Source organism: Drosophila busckii, chromosome 2R (genome assembly GCF_011750605.1).
Source record: "Drosophila busckii strain San Diego stock center, stock number 13000-0081.31 chromosome 2R, ASM1175060v1, whole genome shotgun sequence".
Taxonomy (NCBI): domain Eukaryota; kingdom Metazoa; phylum Arthropoda; class Insecta; order Diptera; family Drosophilidae; genus Drosophila; species Drosophila busckii.
Genome location: NC_046605.1, coordinates 1,163,372 through 1,179,575, shown reverse-complemented (window position 1 = coordinate 1,179,575; position 16,204 = coordinate 1,163,372). Strand labels below are relative to the sequence as shown.

At 38.3% G+C, this 16,204-nt stretch overlaps 2 protein-coding genes across 3 annotated transcripts; both read left to right on the top strand.

The window, feature by feature from the left end:
* Nucleotides 1-479: 479 nt before the first annotated feature.
* LOC108596468 (putative fatty acyl-CoA reductase CG8306) lies at nt 480-5,014 on the top strand. Of its 2 annotated transcripts, none has more exons than XM_017982228.1 (7): nt 480-859; nt 3,114-3,695; nt 3,752-3,861; nt 3,914-4,106; nt 4,164-4,421; nt 4,481-4,738; nt 4,801-5,014. In XM_017982228.1, exons 1-7 carry the CDS (start codon nt 852-854, stop codon nt 4,937-4,939), a joined length of 1,548 nt encoding a protein of 515 aa, XP_017837717.1. In that variant the 5' UTR covers nt 480-851; the 3' UTR covers nt 4,940-5,014. The 2 variants fall into 2 exon arrangements, with proteins under 2 accessions (XP_017837717.1, XP_017837716.1); XM_017982227.1 differs by having other exon boundaries at nt 3,111-3,695; nt 4,801-5,012.
* A 179-nt stretch (nt 5,015-5,193) lies between these two features.
* Nucleotides 5,194-15,984, top strand: LOC108597465 (ataxin-2 homolog). The gene is made up of 7 exons (XM_033293222.1): nt 5,194-5,479; nt 10,407-11,691; nt 11,763-11,918; nt 14,402-14,605; nt 14,664-15,158; nt 15,594-15,653; nt 15,717-15,984. The coding sequence occupies exons 2-7, from the start codon at nt 10,437-10,439 to the stop codon at nt 15,743-15,745; spliced, it is 2,199 nt and encodes a 732-aa protein (XP_033149113.1). The 5' UTR covers nt 5,194-5,479; nt 10,407-10,436; the 3' UTR covers nt 15,746-15,984.
* Nucleotides 15,985-16,204: the final 220 nt, after the last annotated feature.

Below are 16,204 nucleotides of genomic sequence, written 5' to 3'. Positions count from 1 at the left end.
ATTTCTAAAATGAATTAAAAATAATGAACTAAAATAAATTAGCATTTGTATGAAGTTGAAGTACTGGCAAATATTTCTATAAAACAACACATTGTTATAATATTTTTCAAAATAACTTAAATAAATTAGTATTTATGTAAAGTTGCATAACAAACAAATATTTCTATAAACATGCGTTGGGGATTGTTCATTAATTTTTATAAATTTTAATAGCTGCCTGCCACTTGTTCACGGTTCATCAACGCTGTGCGCAGCAGTCGACCCCAAAAATTGTTACGCCACTGCAGAACTGGTTTGTTAATGGTGGGGGGACGGGAGCCGACTCATGGAGCAAAGAGCGTAAAACTGATGTTGACAAACGTTAGACGTGTGGATAAAGCAAGCGAGAGAGACTGTATGTGTGTGTGTGTGTGTGTGTGTGAAGTTTTGGAGATCTACAGACGACAAACGAATCGAACGAATGAACAGTTACGCTTCGGCCGGCAAACGTGCAAGTTGTGAATTTTTTAGTGTTGAGAGCACGCGCTTCTTAGCCAGAGAAAGAGACGAGAGCCTCGTATAAATCAACGTAACTGTTCAACTGTACGCTGGTGTGCATGTATGTGTGAGTTTTGTTTACTGCTGCAGCAAACAGCGAAGCTAAAACAAACAAGAGCCCCAACACCAGAGTGAAAGAGTCAGCAGCAACGTAAAAAGAAATAAAAATATAAAAGAAGCTGAGCCGAGTACACGTTGAAGCAAAGAGAAATTCTTTTATATTCATTCTAAGCGCTATATATAGAGCAAGAAACGTTCCAGAGCTAAAACCCCAAAAGCTTTGCAATTATTTAAGCACCTGCTGCTAAACAACAATGGCCAGGTAAGTAAACACGAAATTTTGGACATGGACTGCACAACATTACCCCATTTAGCGAAAATATTTCTCGAGCTAGTTTGACTGCTTTTTACATTCATATGTGTGTGTGTGTGTGTATTTCAGCAATATTTTTGTAAGCTTAGAGGCAAAGTTCAGTCACGAAAAAAGAAACAAAAAAAAACATATGCTAAGATGAATCTTGTGCACAATGCATAAAAGATTGATAAATATTGATAAAATTTATTGCATGTGCGATCAACACGAAACTTTGCATTTATTGTTGCGCAAAAAAATAAAATTATTACAAAATATTTACATTTCTTTAGCTTAGAAAATTTCAATTTGCAGCAATTATTCTTGTATATTAAAAATTGTAATAATTACTTATTTATTATACGCTAAACTTTGTATTGCTCTTAAACTCAAACAATGCATAAATTTAGCAATTAAAAGACGTAAACAATTAAAGTAAATTAACGCTGATTAATTACAATGCGTTGACGCAAGCTCGCCCCTCTTCAACTTTGACCCCCTACCTACGCCTCAGGCATGGTTTTCAAAATCGCTCTTGACGTTAATTGTTGGGCTTTAAACTGGTTAGCCCGACAGGCGTTGCAGGAAATCAAGCGGAAAAATACAAAATGCGGCGTTGCATGCCACACACGCTCGATTAACAGCTCCTGTGACCGTCAAAATAAGCTGTAAATAGTTATTAAATTTTATGTACACCACGCAACAAGTTCACTGGGCACTGTTACTATTAATAGCTGTTAATTATATAGCAAGAAACTAGTACACACATTTGAACTAAGCTCAAGTTTATTAATCAGTCAGGTTTGTTGTAAATTTAGAAAGCCGCAGCAACTTTCGTTTAATTTTAACACTAGTGTTAATTTTGTAAAATGTTTGAGGGAATTTTTTTTATCAATTGCGGCTATATATCTTCAATTAATTACGAGCGATAAGCTGACCAAAGCATATAGTAAAATCTAATCACAGCTAGCCACTCAAGATACCAAAGCTTAAGGCAAAAGACGAACGTAAACGACTTGGATATACACTTTTCGATAATTATATAATATTGTAGCTATTACAGAAACTAGAAATTACAGAACTTTAAATGCCAATTGTAAGTTTTGAGCTCATTATGTTAACATTTTTAAGAGTTTTATAAATATGCAATAAAATTTGCTGACTAATTGCTATTCATATTAGCAATGAAGCAAGCATAAATGTTTGTGGTTTTGCAACTTTAGTATATGCATTATGTTAAATTGCAGTCTGTAATTTGTTTAAAGTGTTTGGCAACAATAAGTTAACATTTGCAAGTCAATTGGTAATTGGTAAATAACAAAAAACAAAACTCGACACAAAGAAATTTCTTTGCAAATTACATAGCAATCATTTGCCGCATTCAAGCTTCATTATAATATCATTTGCCGTGACCATATATAGTGTTGGCTTAAAGCGACAAAAAAAAGGGTGAAACGCAGACGGAAGCTGAAAACAACCGTTGGATAGGACAGACAGAGGTACTTATATGACTTTTCGATGTTAGCCAAATGAGATTTTTTGTTGCGTGTAACGAAACGAAAATAAACAAATTGGAGATGGCTCAAAAAAGGCAAAAACGTAGCTCGGACTACAACTATTATATCATAGAAATTTATGAATAATTTTTAACGTTTGTACAAAAGCATTTTGAATTATAAATGCTAAGCTGAGTCTGTCTTATAAATAAACTGATACATCTAGTGCAATTACTATATACTACAAATATGCATAGACATACCTGTACTATTTACAAGCTGCTTATGACGCACTTAACTTTCTAGAACGTTGAATTAGAATGCGATTTACAAGTGTTTGCGCCTCCCACCGAAATGTCTATGGGCCACCTACAAAACAAACGTACAGTCGTTAGTTAAGCAAATATTAGCGCTAGGCAAACATTCACAGCTAGAACTTACAAAAGGCTTAAACTGGTTTCTGTACTTTGCATGTGGGTCCAAGCCGAAAGTTGCGCATGCGAACCGTTCACAGCCTCCGTCTCAAAGGTTTTTAATGTTGCAATCAAAACTCAGTCGATTGAATAGCAAAGTAGGTTAAGTTTCTCTTTCCAACACACACACACACACACACACATACAACGGGTGTAGCTGTAAATGTAAAGCGTTAGTTAGTTAATTTTGTCACTCTAGTTATATAAACAATGCAACTAACTCAGCGATATTTAATTTTCTTACCCACGCAGCAGTCACATAACAGATTTCTATGCGGGACGCAATGTGTTCATTACGGGCGCCACGGGCTTTGTGGGCGTCACCATTGTGGAGAAGCTGCTGCGCGATATTCCCAATGTGGGCACGCTTTACCTGCTGATGCGCGCCAAGAAGGGCAAGAGCGTGAAGGAGCGTCTGGAGGAGCTGAAGAAGAACAGCGTCTTTGATCGCTTCAAGGAGCTGCAGCTGGAGGAGCGTTTGTCGAAAATAGTGCCCATTGAGGGTGATGTGGGCCTGGAGCACTTGGGCATTTCACCCAAGGATCGCCAAACGCTTGTCGACAATGTTAATGTGGTGTTTCATTCAGCCGCCACTCTGGACTTTTTCCAGTCGCTGAAGGAGACAACGAATATTAATTTGCGTGGCACACGTCGCGTTGTGGAGCTTTGCCAGCAAATACGCCAGTTGGATGCTCTGGTGCATGTATCCAGTGCATATGTAAATGCTTACATAACCGAGGTTGAGGAGAAGCTGTATCCATCACCAGATGATCCAGAGAAGATTATACAGCTGGCCGAAACGCTCAACGATGAGGCGCTCAAGGAGCTGGAGCCAAAGTAGGTAGCAAGCTCTACAAGGCAATGAGCTATTATTAAATATTATTCTTTCTCAGGCTGCTTAAGGATCATCCCAATACTTACACGTTTACCAAGCATCTTGCCGAGCATGAGGTGGCCAACACAGCCACGCGCTTCCCTTGCGGCATTGTGCGTCCCAGCATGAGTAAGTCGACAAGCTCAAACAGCATTTCTCTTGCTTTAACTTTTGCTTGCAGTCACTGCTGCCTGGAAGGAGCCACTGCCTGGCTGGACCATCTCCAAGAACGGCCCACAGGGCTTCTTTATGGGCGCCTCCAAGGGCATTTTGCGTCGCCTGCCGCTGGATCCCACCATTATTATGGATTATATACCCATTGATGTCGTTGTCAATGGCATCATTACCACTGGCTACTACGTAAATGCGCTCAAGTAAGTTATAGAACAGTTAAACAGCTGCTGTTGCTAACTGCTTTGTTTTCCTTGCAGAGCTAAAAATGGTGGACGACCCGCTGAGCTGCAAATCTTCCATTTGACATCTAGCACATATAAGCCCTTCCGCTTTGAGTTTTTGGCTGACAAGATCAATGGCTATTTGCATGATTATCCACTGAACAGCGCTGTCTGGTATCCCAATCTGCGTTTGGTCAAGAGTTTGCTGCTTTTCCGTATTGGCGCCATACTCTTTCACTTTATACCAGGATTCTTTCTCGACTTGATAACTAAAATTGGCGGTGGCAGGCCCATGTATGTTGCTTTTTTTCTAAAACTAGTTAACTTTCAATTAATACTTGTTAAATTTGCAGCTTGATGCGTTTGCATAAGAACGTTTGGAACTCACTGAACACTTTGGAGCGTTTCATCTTTACGGAATGGCATTTTGATAGCAAACATTTACTTGCGCTTTCCAAGTCGCAAGATGCACAGGATAAAAAGAAGTTCTTCATTGACATTGGTGAGCTGGCTTGGGATGAGTACTTTGCCAACACCATTCGTGGTGTGCGCCAATATCTCTCCAAGGAATCGCCAAAGAATCTGGAAAAGGCCCGTCGCAAGGACAAAATGTTAGTTGGCAATTTAATTAGTTTACTTGTTAATTACAGCACAATTTGTTTATTGTTTACAGTTTGCTGGGTATGCATGTGGCGCTGCAGCTGCTCTTCTACTATGGCGTCTTTAAACTTATTATTGGCATTACCGGCATTTCAAGCGCCAAAGCGGCACTGGTATTGCCCATTTTCTATTATCTCTTTGGACTGATTTAAATCTCTTTTGTACTTACTAATAGTTTTCAAATTTATCAATACTATTTATCAATTTTGGTTTGGTATATCATCTATACGTTGAATTGCTAATAAAAGACAATTACCTACAAATTTAACACAGCTTTTTAAAAATGCACTTTCAGCGTTGCCATATGTTTATTAAGCATGAAGCGGATGGTAGTGTGTTGATTTACGCCTAAATGGATTCTTTGCACTGTCATCTTGTGTAATTTTTGTGATATTCGCCCAGTCATCGTGCGGCCGCCACAGTTTGTAGATCTCGCATAAAATCGAACAAAGATCAAAATAAATGTAAAGAAATTAACAAATATAAACGTTTGGCGACTACGAAACGGTAAAACATAAAGAGAAAAAAATAAACGAACGGAGTGCAAGTGCAAGTGCGTGAATTGTGCTAGAAAATACAGTGAAAACGAAGTAAAGGCAATTGCAAGAAGCTATAGTAGTGCGTTGTTATGATTTCATATGATAAGTCAACAAGCCAAAAGTGATTTCCACATCAATTGTTGTAATTTATTGGTAAGTTGAGCGAATAAAACAGTGTATGTACAAATGTATATGTAAACTGCTGATTTTTATATGCAACAAGTTGTGTTTTTTGCATAGTGTATAGAATATGTGCATGTGTGAATATAAGATAACTGTGAATTTGCTGCTAAATATTTGAGCGCAATGTAATTTCCTGCAGCCAGCTGGTCTTTTTACATTTTATTTTAATTTCTTTTTTTTATCTATTATTGCGTAGCGCTGTTGCCAATGTCACCTGTTTTTATGCACACGCTCTCTCGCTCGCACTTAAGGCATACATATACGATCTGGCTGGTTTTTATCTTTGGCATGGCCTGTTGTTGTTGTTGCAGTAGTTGTGAGTGTGTGTGTGTGTATGTGAGTGTTTTTTTTTTTGCCGTTAATACAGCAAATATACGTGTCTCGCTTGGACATACACTTGTTGTATGCATGCAAACATTTGCATGTGTGTGTTTTAAGTGCACGTATTTTAATATAAATATATGTCCGCCCCCGCCCTCTACGGGAAAATGATAACACACACACACACACACAGATTGTGACAGTGTCTGAGCTGAGCACTGGCCGTATATAATACGCATACGCAACGTCAGCCATAATGGGCTTACTTCTTGTGGAAATTATTTACCGTTGTTTTTAGTATGTGCGCATTTTCACCATAATTTCTAATCTCAAAGTGCAAATATTGATTTTGTGAGTACTTTTGTGCGTTAGCGCTGCGGGGCTTTTTTTTTATCAATGATTGTTACTGTTTTTTTTATTATGGTTTAGTTTTGGAGCAGCGACAGGTTCCAAATGTTGTTGTTGATCTTTTGGCTGTGATAAGGATGATAGCGTGACACGATCGTGTATAGGAAAAATAATTTATTTAATATTATTTACATTTAACTTGCCATATTCTCATCACTAATTGCGAGCTTTGTTTGTTCGTTTACTTTTGCCTTTGTTGATATGCATTGTTGTTGTTGTTGTTGTTGTTGTTGTTGTTGTTGCGGGTATTTCCCTGCATATTTAGTTTGGATAGTTGCTATACATACACATATAATTTACATTAGTGTTTGTATTTTTTTGTGATATTTTCAATTGGCCTTACGCTGTCACGAAATGGCACCAATCAATTTATCTAGCAGAATTGTCGCTAAGGCGTTCCCCTTGTATTTTTTTTATACAGCCGATAAGCTTTTATTTATTTTTTATTTACGCCCAAATGAACAATGTCTAAATATAGCCAGAGAATTGTTTTTGGCATTGTCTTTGACGCTGCAAAAATGAAAAGAAAAAAAAATTAAACTGATCATAAATAAATAAATAACATGTAGATATTATTTTCACACAGACGCAAGTAATTTGTACAGGAGTCGAAGAGTTTCCATCCCCAATATCCACGTTGTGTGTCTTGTTTCTAATTCTCGAAATTCTCGCTAATGACGTCAGTTGAAGGCCTGACGTCTGCAGAAAATTCCGCAAACGCCTCTTCAAATTATTGGCGAGCAGCGGGCAGAACCCAAAAACAACAACAACAACAAAAATGAAATAGAGAAAACAGCAACAAAAACAAATACAAAAGTAAAATTAAATTATTTTTGTTCCATTTTCTGCGTGTTGTTTCCATTTCATTTCATGTCTCTGCATTTGATTTATAATATTTTATTTATATTTGAACAAATTTTTTGTTGTTGTTTTTCCCCCAAGTGAAAGTTGTTTTCCATGTCGCCAGTTAACTGGTTCAAGTTGATTTTTTTATATACCAGTTTATGCTTGTTTATTCTTAAATTTGCGTGCTTGCTATTTATTTTTATTTTTACTTTCAATTTCAATTAATTTTTTTTGACAAGACAGACAAGCGAGCATATCAATAACCGTTTAAATCATTAATATTTCATAAATGTTGACCTTCAAAGCTAGACAAATATTCCAAAAAGATAAAATAAACGTGAGTTTTGTAAGTGTTGAAACTATTTCTGGTTTGTGATAAGTTATCAATATTACATTTATTTATACAGTTGTTTATTAGACCTTAGCGCTGCTCGTCAATTAACAAGAGACTTAAAAATACAATCGGAAAATCCCCATTAGCCATTACAGCAATTTTGTAAAAGTTTGCTGCGCGGAAAATCCAAAAGCCAAAACTACTTTTTACAAAAGCATTTTAATGAATGGAAATTTTTTTTCTGCGCCCAAAACAGTCGCATACTCTACACTACTTATGCACATATATATGTATATATCTTTGTTTGTTTGTATTTAGCAATATGCTTGCGCCATAAATTTAATTACTTTGTAAACTGTTGCTTGTGTTTTTTGTTGTTGTTGTTTTGCAATTCTTTTTGTTGCTTTTTTGGCAAGCAATAGAATTTTTTTTTGTTGCTATGTTTGGCATTTGCGTGTGTCGCTGCTGCTTGGAAAAGACATAATCAGTTACCTGAGCATATAGCATATAGCAATATATATACTCTCAATTTCTACTGCAGTTTTTTTGACGTCGATTTCCTTTCAGAATTGAAGACTCGTGCACAGCTCTTTAGACTATATACATATATAGAATTGTTTATATGTGCAACAGTTGCATGTAGCGCGCTAATTGTGAAGGTCGTTTACGTCTTGTTTGTCTGCGCTACACCCGCGCCACCGATACAAGCGCATAAAGCATACGAAACTGACAAACAAAATGTAAACCAAATAATACGTATACGTAATTTCATACACAAGCAAACTAAAGCGTAGCTAAGCGCTATCAATGCTTATAATTTAAATAGCTTAAATTAAATTTAAATTTTATTATTTTATTTGTTTTAATTTTAACGCACTTTGTAGCGTATTTGGCGTTCGTCCTTATATTTCGCTTAACTGCTTGCAATTAATGAATTTTGACTGACGTTGCGCCCGTGTCTAAAGCATTAAAAGTGCGCATAATTTTGCTCTAGTTGGAATTTTTGTGGAAATTTGTTCATAATTTTCTTGCGCTTGTTTAATTGCTGCTTAACTTTTGCTGCGGTTTTTCTTTTTTTGCTCAAATACTTTTCAAATAAACAACATTTTGGAAAACAAATTTCTTTGTGGCTATAAAAAAATAAAATATATGCATACTTATAATATCTATATAGGCATGTAGCGAAATATTATTTATGCCTATGGACATTTTAATGGCGCCATGTTAAATGTGCCATCACAAATTTAATGCCAAATTTTTTTATTATTAATGCGTTTTGCTGTGCATTAATGTTGGCTTTTTATGTTTATTTCATTTCATGTGTGTGTGTGTGCAAGTTTATTATTTGTTTTTATTCATATTGTCATTTAGTAACATTTGTCGAACAAACATTTAACGCAGGTGAAAATTCTTAGATTTTATATTTCTGCACATTAAAACGTTTTTAATCCCAGCGCTGATGTATGCGATCGGCTATAACATATTGTTCATTATTTTTTTAATGAGTTAGAGCAACTCTTGCACCTCAGCGCATATAAATTATATTCTTCTCGTCTATTTTTCGCACTACATTTATTATTGTTGTTGTTGTATTTGCTTTTACTCTTTTCTTTTTTAAATATTTCATTCAATTTTTGATGCTTTTGTGCAAACACCCACACGAAAGTTTATTTTTAAGACAATTACATATAAGACACAGCAAAATTAACAAAGCCACAGCTGCTAACTGGATAAATACCCTGTAAAAAATAGAAAAAAGTTTGAACTAATATTGAAATGCTTAAAAATATTAAGTAGCTATAGGCAATGAAGTTAACACTAATGTAAAGTTTATCGATATTATCGATAAACTCATACAACCTTTGTTAGGCAATACGCTTTAAGTATTAAAACGCTTGCCAACAATAAGCGAGAGAGCAAGAGCGAGAAAGTGAGAGATTTATTCTTTCACTTTTCAATAGATTTGTTTTTCTTTTGTGTGTGTGCGTGTGTGTGTTAAAAATATTGAATGATTTAATTATACGTTTTATTTTGTGGCTTAAGCTTGAGTCAGCGTTGAGGTTTCAATATATAACTATAATATTACGCATACGTCACGTTGTTAAGCAAGCTGTATATTTGATTATTTCCTAAACTCATTCACATAGCTGTTGGTTAGCTAAGTATGTGTGAGCCACAATATACATTTGTTTATTTATATGTGTGTGTGTGTGTGTGTGTGTTTGGCTCTTTGAAAATGTTTTCGAAAGTGTTTTCAGTTTATCGCTGGCATTTAAGGCAAACGAACGCGTCTGCAGTCTGGTGAACATTTAAAGAGCAGCGCGAGATTATTGTTTTTAATATAAAAAATATATGCATATATGCAAATGTGTGTGTGTGTGTGTGTGCGTGTATGTGAATTTGATTGAACTGTGCGTGGAAACGACGAGAAAACTGCTGTGAAAAATTCTAAAGAATTTATTAAATGCATAGAAAACAAAATAAAAATACAAATATAATAGTAAAAATAATTACTATATATATAATATACAAGACAAACTAAGAAATAATAATTTGCATACTGTGCTTGATGCTTGAATTTCAAAATGTAAGTCGCAGCTAAATCGATAAAAAATAAAGATTGTTGCTATTTATTTATGTGTGTGGGACCTTGACACTGCTCTAGGGCGTTTAGACGCAGCAGCACGAGAGCCAAACGAGATTAAACTAAAACAAACTAAGCAAAACGAAAGGAAATCTCATTGGGTGCTTTGAATTCTTGTTGATGCTGATGCGAAACGCATTGTGTCATAAATATATTTAAATATTTGCTGTCATTTGTTTATGTGCTTAACACAGATACTTTAATATCTGCGTCTATATCTTGGATATATGTCTATAAGCGTACTATGAGCTAATTTTTGTTAGTCCGCGTGTTCAGTTTTCCATTGTTAATGCAATTAGTATATAACAGTCGATTCATTGTTGTGCCTTCTGCTTCACTTGCAGGTCTGCAGCGGTGACAAATGATGGCTTAAGATGGCGGCTACACCACCAATGCCGCCAGGCGCAAATCATCTGCAACTAAATGGCAACAGCCAGCAACAGCAACAGCAGCAACCACAACAGACGCCCAACATAGCCGAAGCACTGCAGCAACATTTTCAATTAAAAGCGCTACAGCAACAAAGAAGTAACAACAATTCGCTTAGCAGCAGTCATGAGCTGCTGCTGCTGGAGGCGCCTGCCACACCCACAGCCACACCCAGCAGCAAGGCCAAGCCCAACTGCAGCTGCACTAACATAAGTATTATGCATTTGTTTCATGAGATGAAACAAGAGTTTCCCACGCTGCCCGATGCTTTGGTGACGCAGTGCGTCAATGAGAATTGCCATCAGCGCGAGAATTGCATACAGATGTTGAAGAAGGAACTGGTGCTGCATCCCAGTCCAGTGCAGTCCTATCCAGCCAAAGTTCTGCAGCAGCAGCAGCAGCGCCAAGCGAAGCCGCCGACGCCGCTCAAGCCGCTGCGTGCCGCGCCCACAACGCCCCCAACGCCAGCAGCACGTCAACGACCCACAACGCTTAACCTGGCGCGTCAGTCCAACAGCAGTTTACAGTTAAAAATACAACGACAGCAGCAGCAGCAGCGACGCGAAGCTTTGCAGCCGCTGCGACGCGCGCCGCCTCTGCCGCCGCTGCCGCCAAAACCGCAAACGCCCGGCGCTATTGCTGTCTCTTTCGCCAGCAGCAGCAGCAACTGCTCCAATGATTCCTCCTGTCTCACCAGCCCCCTCAGCTCCAGCGAGTCCGAACTCTCGCTTAACATTGCCTTATCATCGCCAACGACGTCGGCAGCGACGCCAGCAGCGACAACTGCGCAGTTACGTTCGCCCGTTCGACATCGTTCAGTCATTACGCTACAGCCCGAGCCGCCGTATGCGCGTGATTTTCTAACGAACAACAACAACGGCACGCCCACTCAAACACCGCCCTCGCCCTCAACGCCCAGCAGCGGCCGCAAAAGCTTCACCTCACTCAATCTCACGCTGCGCCAACCGCCCGCCGCCAACTCCGGCGCCGTGCCCGCCACCATCGACATCACCGCCGGACCCGCGCCCTGCTTCACCTACTCGAGCAGCAGCTTCGACGCGCGCCGCGGCACCCACAAGAACTTCCAGCTGACAGTCACAGACGAGGGCAGCGTCTTCAGCGCCGGCTGCGTGCGTCCCCAGCTGCCGCCGTATGCGCCAGTGCCAGCGCTAGCCGCCGATGGCGCAACGCCGCCGCATTAAACGCCGCACGCCCACTAGCACCGTTCAGGTCTTCATACTGCTAAGCTAGCAGAAGTACTCGAGGAGCAGGTCCTATGACCCGAAGTAATTTCTCATATCCAACTCAGCCCAACCAGAACCATGTGGTCGCCTCCAACTTCGACAACAATCACAGCGCCGACAGCAGTCCCAGCGTCACACACATGCCGCTCTACGAAGGCGTTCTGCCCGAATGCGATCAGGCAGGTGAGTGGAGCCCAAACCCAAACCCAAACCCCAAACCCAAACCGAAGCAGCAACGTCATGAAATTGTAAAAACAAATAAGCGAAAAGTTCATAAAGCGCTGAAATGCTTCAACGCCTTATCGCTAGATCGTCATGCAATTAGTGATATATATAGTATATAATAGGGAGAGAGAGCGATACAGAGAGCGAGAGAGAGCAACTGTAGACAATTCTAATCAGTAGACAACAGAAATTCACATTTGCTTTGGCAGCAAATGTTGCCAAATGTTTTATCAGTTAGAAACTAAACGTTTAAACAAATTTCATGGGAAAATGTTAATTTCTTAAGTGTTTTAATGAACATAAAAGACATTGATTGAATGGCATGCGTAGTTTGCAAATTAGGCCTAGCTTGCGTCAAATATAAATTTTATTATTTATTACATATTTCATTTAATTTATTTTTCAATTCAATTCTATGAATTTTCAATTGGCATTTGCGCGTTTACCTCTTTAAAAGCGTATAGCATGCAGCTTTTGAGTGTGTTACAATTTCAATTTCAGTGGAATTAGATTGATTGAATAGCTTGCAAATTAGGCCTAAATATATATAATTTTTTTAAATTATTTAATTCACACAAGCTTTGTGTTACAGCTAGCGCAACTAGCCTAAATATAGGAATTATTTTTTTTATTACGTATTTGTTTTCATTTAATTTCTATTTCATATCAATTCGTTGCATTTTCATTGACAATTGCGCGTTAAATGCTTAAACAGCGCATAGCAATCAGCTTTTGAGCGTGTTTACATTTCAAAACTAGCTATTAACTAGCTAAATGTAAACTGTCAGGTCAGACGACATTGAATTATTAATTTTTAGGCCTATTGATATGAAAATATGTTATGAAAATAGATCTGAATGTGATTTTCATTTGCGCGTTAACTTCTTTCAAAGCGCATAGCAATCAGCTTTTGAGCGTGTTACAATATCAAAACTGGCTATTAACTAGCTAAATATAAACTGCCAGACTGTATTTGTAGGCCTAACAAACAATATCAAAATATAGCTGAATGTTTGCTTGTTATATCACTCAGCTTTTGAGCGTGTTAAAATAACAATTAAAATTACAAACTTAGCTTATGTAAAATGCCAGCCCAGGCGTCAAATTTTGGCCTAACAAACGTTATGAAAATAGTTTTGAATGTGTTACCATTTCCATGGACTTTGTGCCGGAAATTATAAATGAATTCATAACAAATATTTAAGCATAGATAAGTGAGTTGGTTGTTAATAAAAATAGAGCACTTCACCTGCTAACTGGGGCTACTCGAATAAATAAATAAATATACAAATATTTGTATATAGCGCAACATCTGTGATACGCTCGGAGTCTCGAGTCTCTATTTATGCGCGTGTATTTTGTATTATTTTGCTTATCGCAGCTGTTGTCAGTCGAAATGCTGTTTACAGTTGATAACAAATTGAATTACGTACTATAATTAGTTGGCAACTGGAACGTAAATTTAAGTAAATTAAATGAAATGCAGGCAACTAAAAGTTTAACCAGTTTCACTAAAATTGTTATTGAATTCGCAGCTCAAATTACTCAACTCTATGTAAGCAGCTGTAATATTTATTACGTATACGCATATAGTATATATAGCTGTATATAGTTACCTATGCATTATGTCTGTTACGTTGGCTGCATTGAAGCCTTTTTTGCAATATATATATACAAGCATATCTTATATGACTCTCACCCACGCTTCGACAGACGATATATACTATATATCTAGCTATATTCGTATACGTATTTGTCTCTTGTCTGCTTTGGCCTTTGCACATTTCTCACATTCTCGCTCGCTCTCACTCTCTAGTTGCTCCGGAATTTATCGCATTTGTATTTTGCAATGTTTTCGCGTTCAAGTTCAGGGCAAGCATTTGACACATTAAGCATACGCCGCGTGTGGGCGTAACCTTTTGAAATGCTTTTAGTAATAATAGTGTCCATCACACACACACAGCTTAGCACTTAATGAATTAATTTATGAATTAAAAAATGTTTGGCCGCCCTGACGTGCGAATTCCTGCCGCAGCCTCCACCCCACCCCCTCTATGGGCTGCTGCTATTTCCGCTAGAAATCTATCAAAGTGTGTCTAAATTTAAAAACTTTTATGGTTTTGTGTGCGCTTCGAAAATCAAAAATCTTTAGCCTATAGCGTATGCAAAAGTATAAATTATTATTAGATTGATTTTCTACGTATGCGTGTGTGTGTATGTGTGTGTTTGCGCAGTTTGCTTGCAAAAACTATATTTAACATTAATTATTATTCTTTTTTTGTTTATGAACTTTTTGAAGCGAGCACAAAAATGCGCGCGCCCGCGATGAGTATTTTTGATATTTTTAGCAACAAAACAGAGTAATTAAATTTTAAGCCCACACACACACACACACAAAAATATGCGACAAATATTTAATTTACTATTTTAATCGATTGCAGTTCATGCGGCCACAATTGAGCGACAGAAAGCGCGACGCGATAAGCTGGCAAATGCGCTGCGGGAGAACAAGAAGCGTTTGCTTAGCCTGGAGCAGGAGATCAATATACTGACCGAGCCCGTGCCAGCGGGCGAATCCGAAAGACTGGATAGAGATATCAAGAAACTGACTGACGACTGTCAGCGTTTGCTCAACATGATAAATGGTGAGCGTCAAATAATTAAATCAACTCAGCAGCAACTCAAATTTATGTCCTTTTTTAGATGGCACAGCTGCTGCGCCCATGGCGCGTCAGGTGTCGTCGTCAGCGGCGCCGCGTCAACGTGCCACACGCCAGCAACAGCCGCCAAGTTCGCTGCGCTTGCATTCGGTGCCGGCGCCGGCGACGTCAGTAATGCCGCTAGACTATCAGCAGCACAGCAGTGCGCCCAGCTCGGCCTGCCTAACCCCACAGCAGCAACTGCAACTGCAGCTGGAGCCGCCGCCCACCTATGCGCAGTACTATCAGTTTCAACAGTTTCTGCAGCAGCAGCGCAATGCAGCAGCAGCAGCGGCAGCAGCAGCGCAGTCTCCACACCCACAGCTCAATGGACAGGCAGCAGCAGCATCCGAGGAGGAGGAGGATGGCTCGCTGTCCGACTCAGAGGCAGATGAGGGCGATGAGCCATTGGACATGTGGGCCTGCAACTTGTGTACATTCCGCAATCATCCGCAACTGAACGTGTGCGAGGCCTGTGAAAATGTTAGGATACAGCCGGGTATGATACGCATTGTGCAACGCAGCGGCGATGCCCCAAATGCTACTACGCCTGGCTCTGCCGCTAATGCAACATCAGCTGCAGCTAATGCCAACGGCGCTGATCCGCAGCGTCAGCAGCCTTATGCTTTGCACACGTGATTGCTTGATTTGATTTGATTAATTTAGTTAAGCCTTTACTAAATATATAATCCAAAGTTAACTAACATGCGGCATGGCTTGTGTTTGTCAAACTTTGTAACTGTGATAGTCGATTCATTTAGTTGTTTAATAATTCGATTGAGCATTCACAATAATTAACTTAATTTATGTTATGCCTCATTATCTAGCACTAAGCAAGAATTCTATTTTACTGCAGCAGCTTTGCCTAAATAAAGAAGTTATCATTAAAAACTATTGTATACACTTTGTTAATTATAAATTGATTTGACTCTAGCGCCGATTTACAACCGTGAGGATATGGACATACACATAACACTCTCACCAGGCGAAAACCGTAAGTCATCTTCAATAATTATCTCATTTCTATTCAACACTCATGCATATTTTTTGCTTGCAGGCATTATACACTCCTGGATACGTTCGTGACAGTCGGATTATAAACCTAACTAGACAACACACACACTCAAGTGTTTAATTGTAAATTTTTTTCAAAAATATGTAAATACAAATACGCTGCTGGCAGCTTTTAATGTCTAATTATATTATAATTAACGTGCTTTTGTTGATTTCTCTGCATATAAGAATCAAGACTTTTGAAACTAGTAAATTATCATGTACATTTTGTAAATACCTAGAGCGAATGAGCATTGAAATGAAATGTGTTAGAATTTCTACAAGAAATTAGCAAATATAAACTTTGTAAGCTTTAAAAAAGCATTAAATAAATATTAAATAAATCTAGAATATATACAAAGTATTAGACATGGAATTATCTTTAAAAAAAACAGTAGCAATAACCAATAATTTATTATATATTAATGTACAACGTACTTACCAAATGCCAAAGCAGTTTGTTGCCTAAGTCACTTTTGTTTACAACGCACA

Excerpts from the sequence above, each read along its gene's own strand:
- LOC108596468 (XM_017982227.1), top strand. Across the intron at positions 3,862-3,913 it reads CATTGTGCGTCCCAGCATGA|TCACTGCTGCCTGGAAGGAG; the intron begins GTAAGTCGACAA and ends TTTTGCTTGCAG. Across the intron at positions 4,422-4,480 it reads ATTGGCGGTGGCAGGCCCAT|CTTGATGCGTTTGCATAAGA; the intron begins GTATGTTGCTTT and ends TTAAATTTGCAG.
- LOC108597465 (XM_033293222.1), top strand. The coding sequence starts at position 10,437 with ATGGCGGCTACACCACCAATGCCGCCAGGCGCAAATCATCTGCAACTA. Across the intron at positions 14,606-14,663 it reads TTTGCTCAACATGATAAATG|ATGGCACAGCTGCTGCGCCC; the intron begins GTGAGCGTCAAA and ends GTCCTTTTTTAG. Across the intron at positions 15,654-15,716 it reads ACTCTCACCAGGCGAAAACC|GCATTATACACTCCTGGATA; the intron begins GTAAGTCATCTT and ends TTTTGCTTGCAG.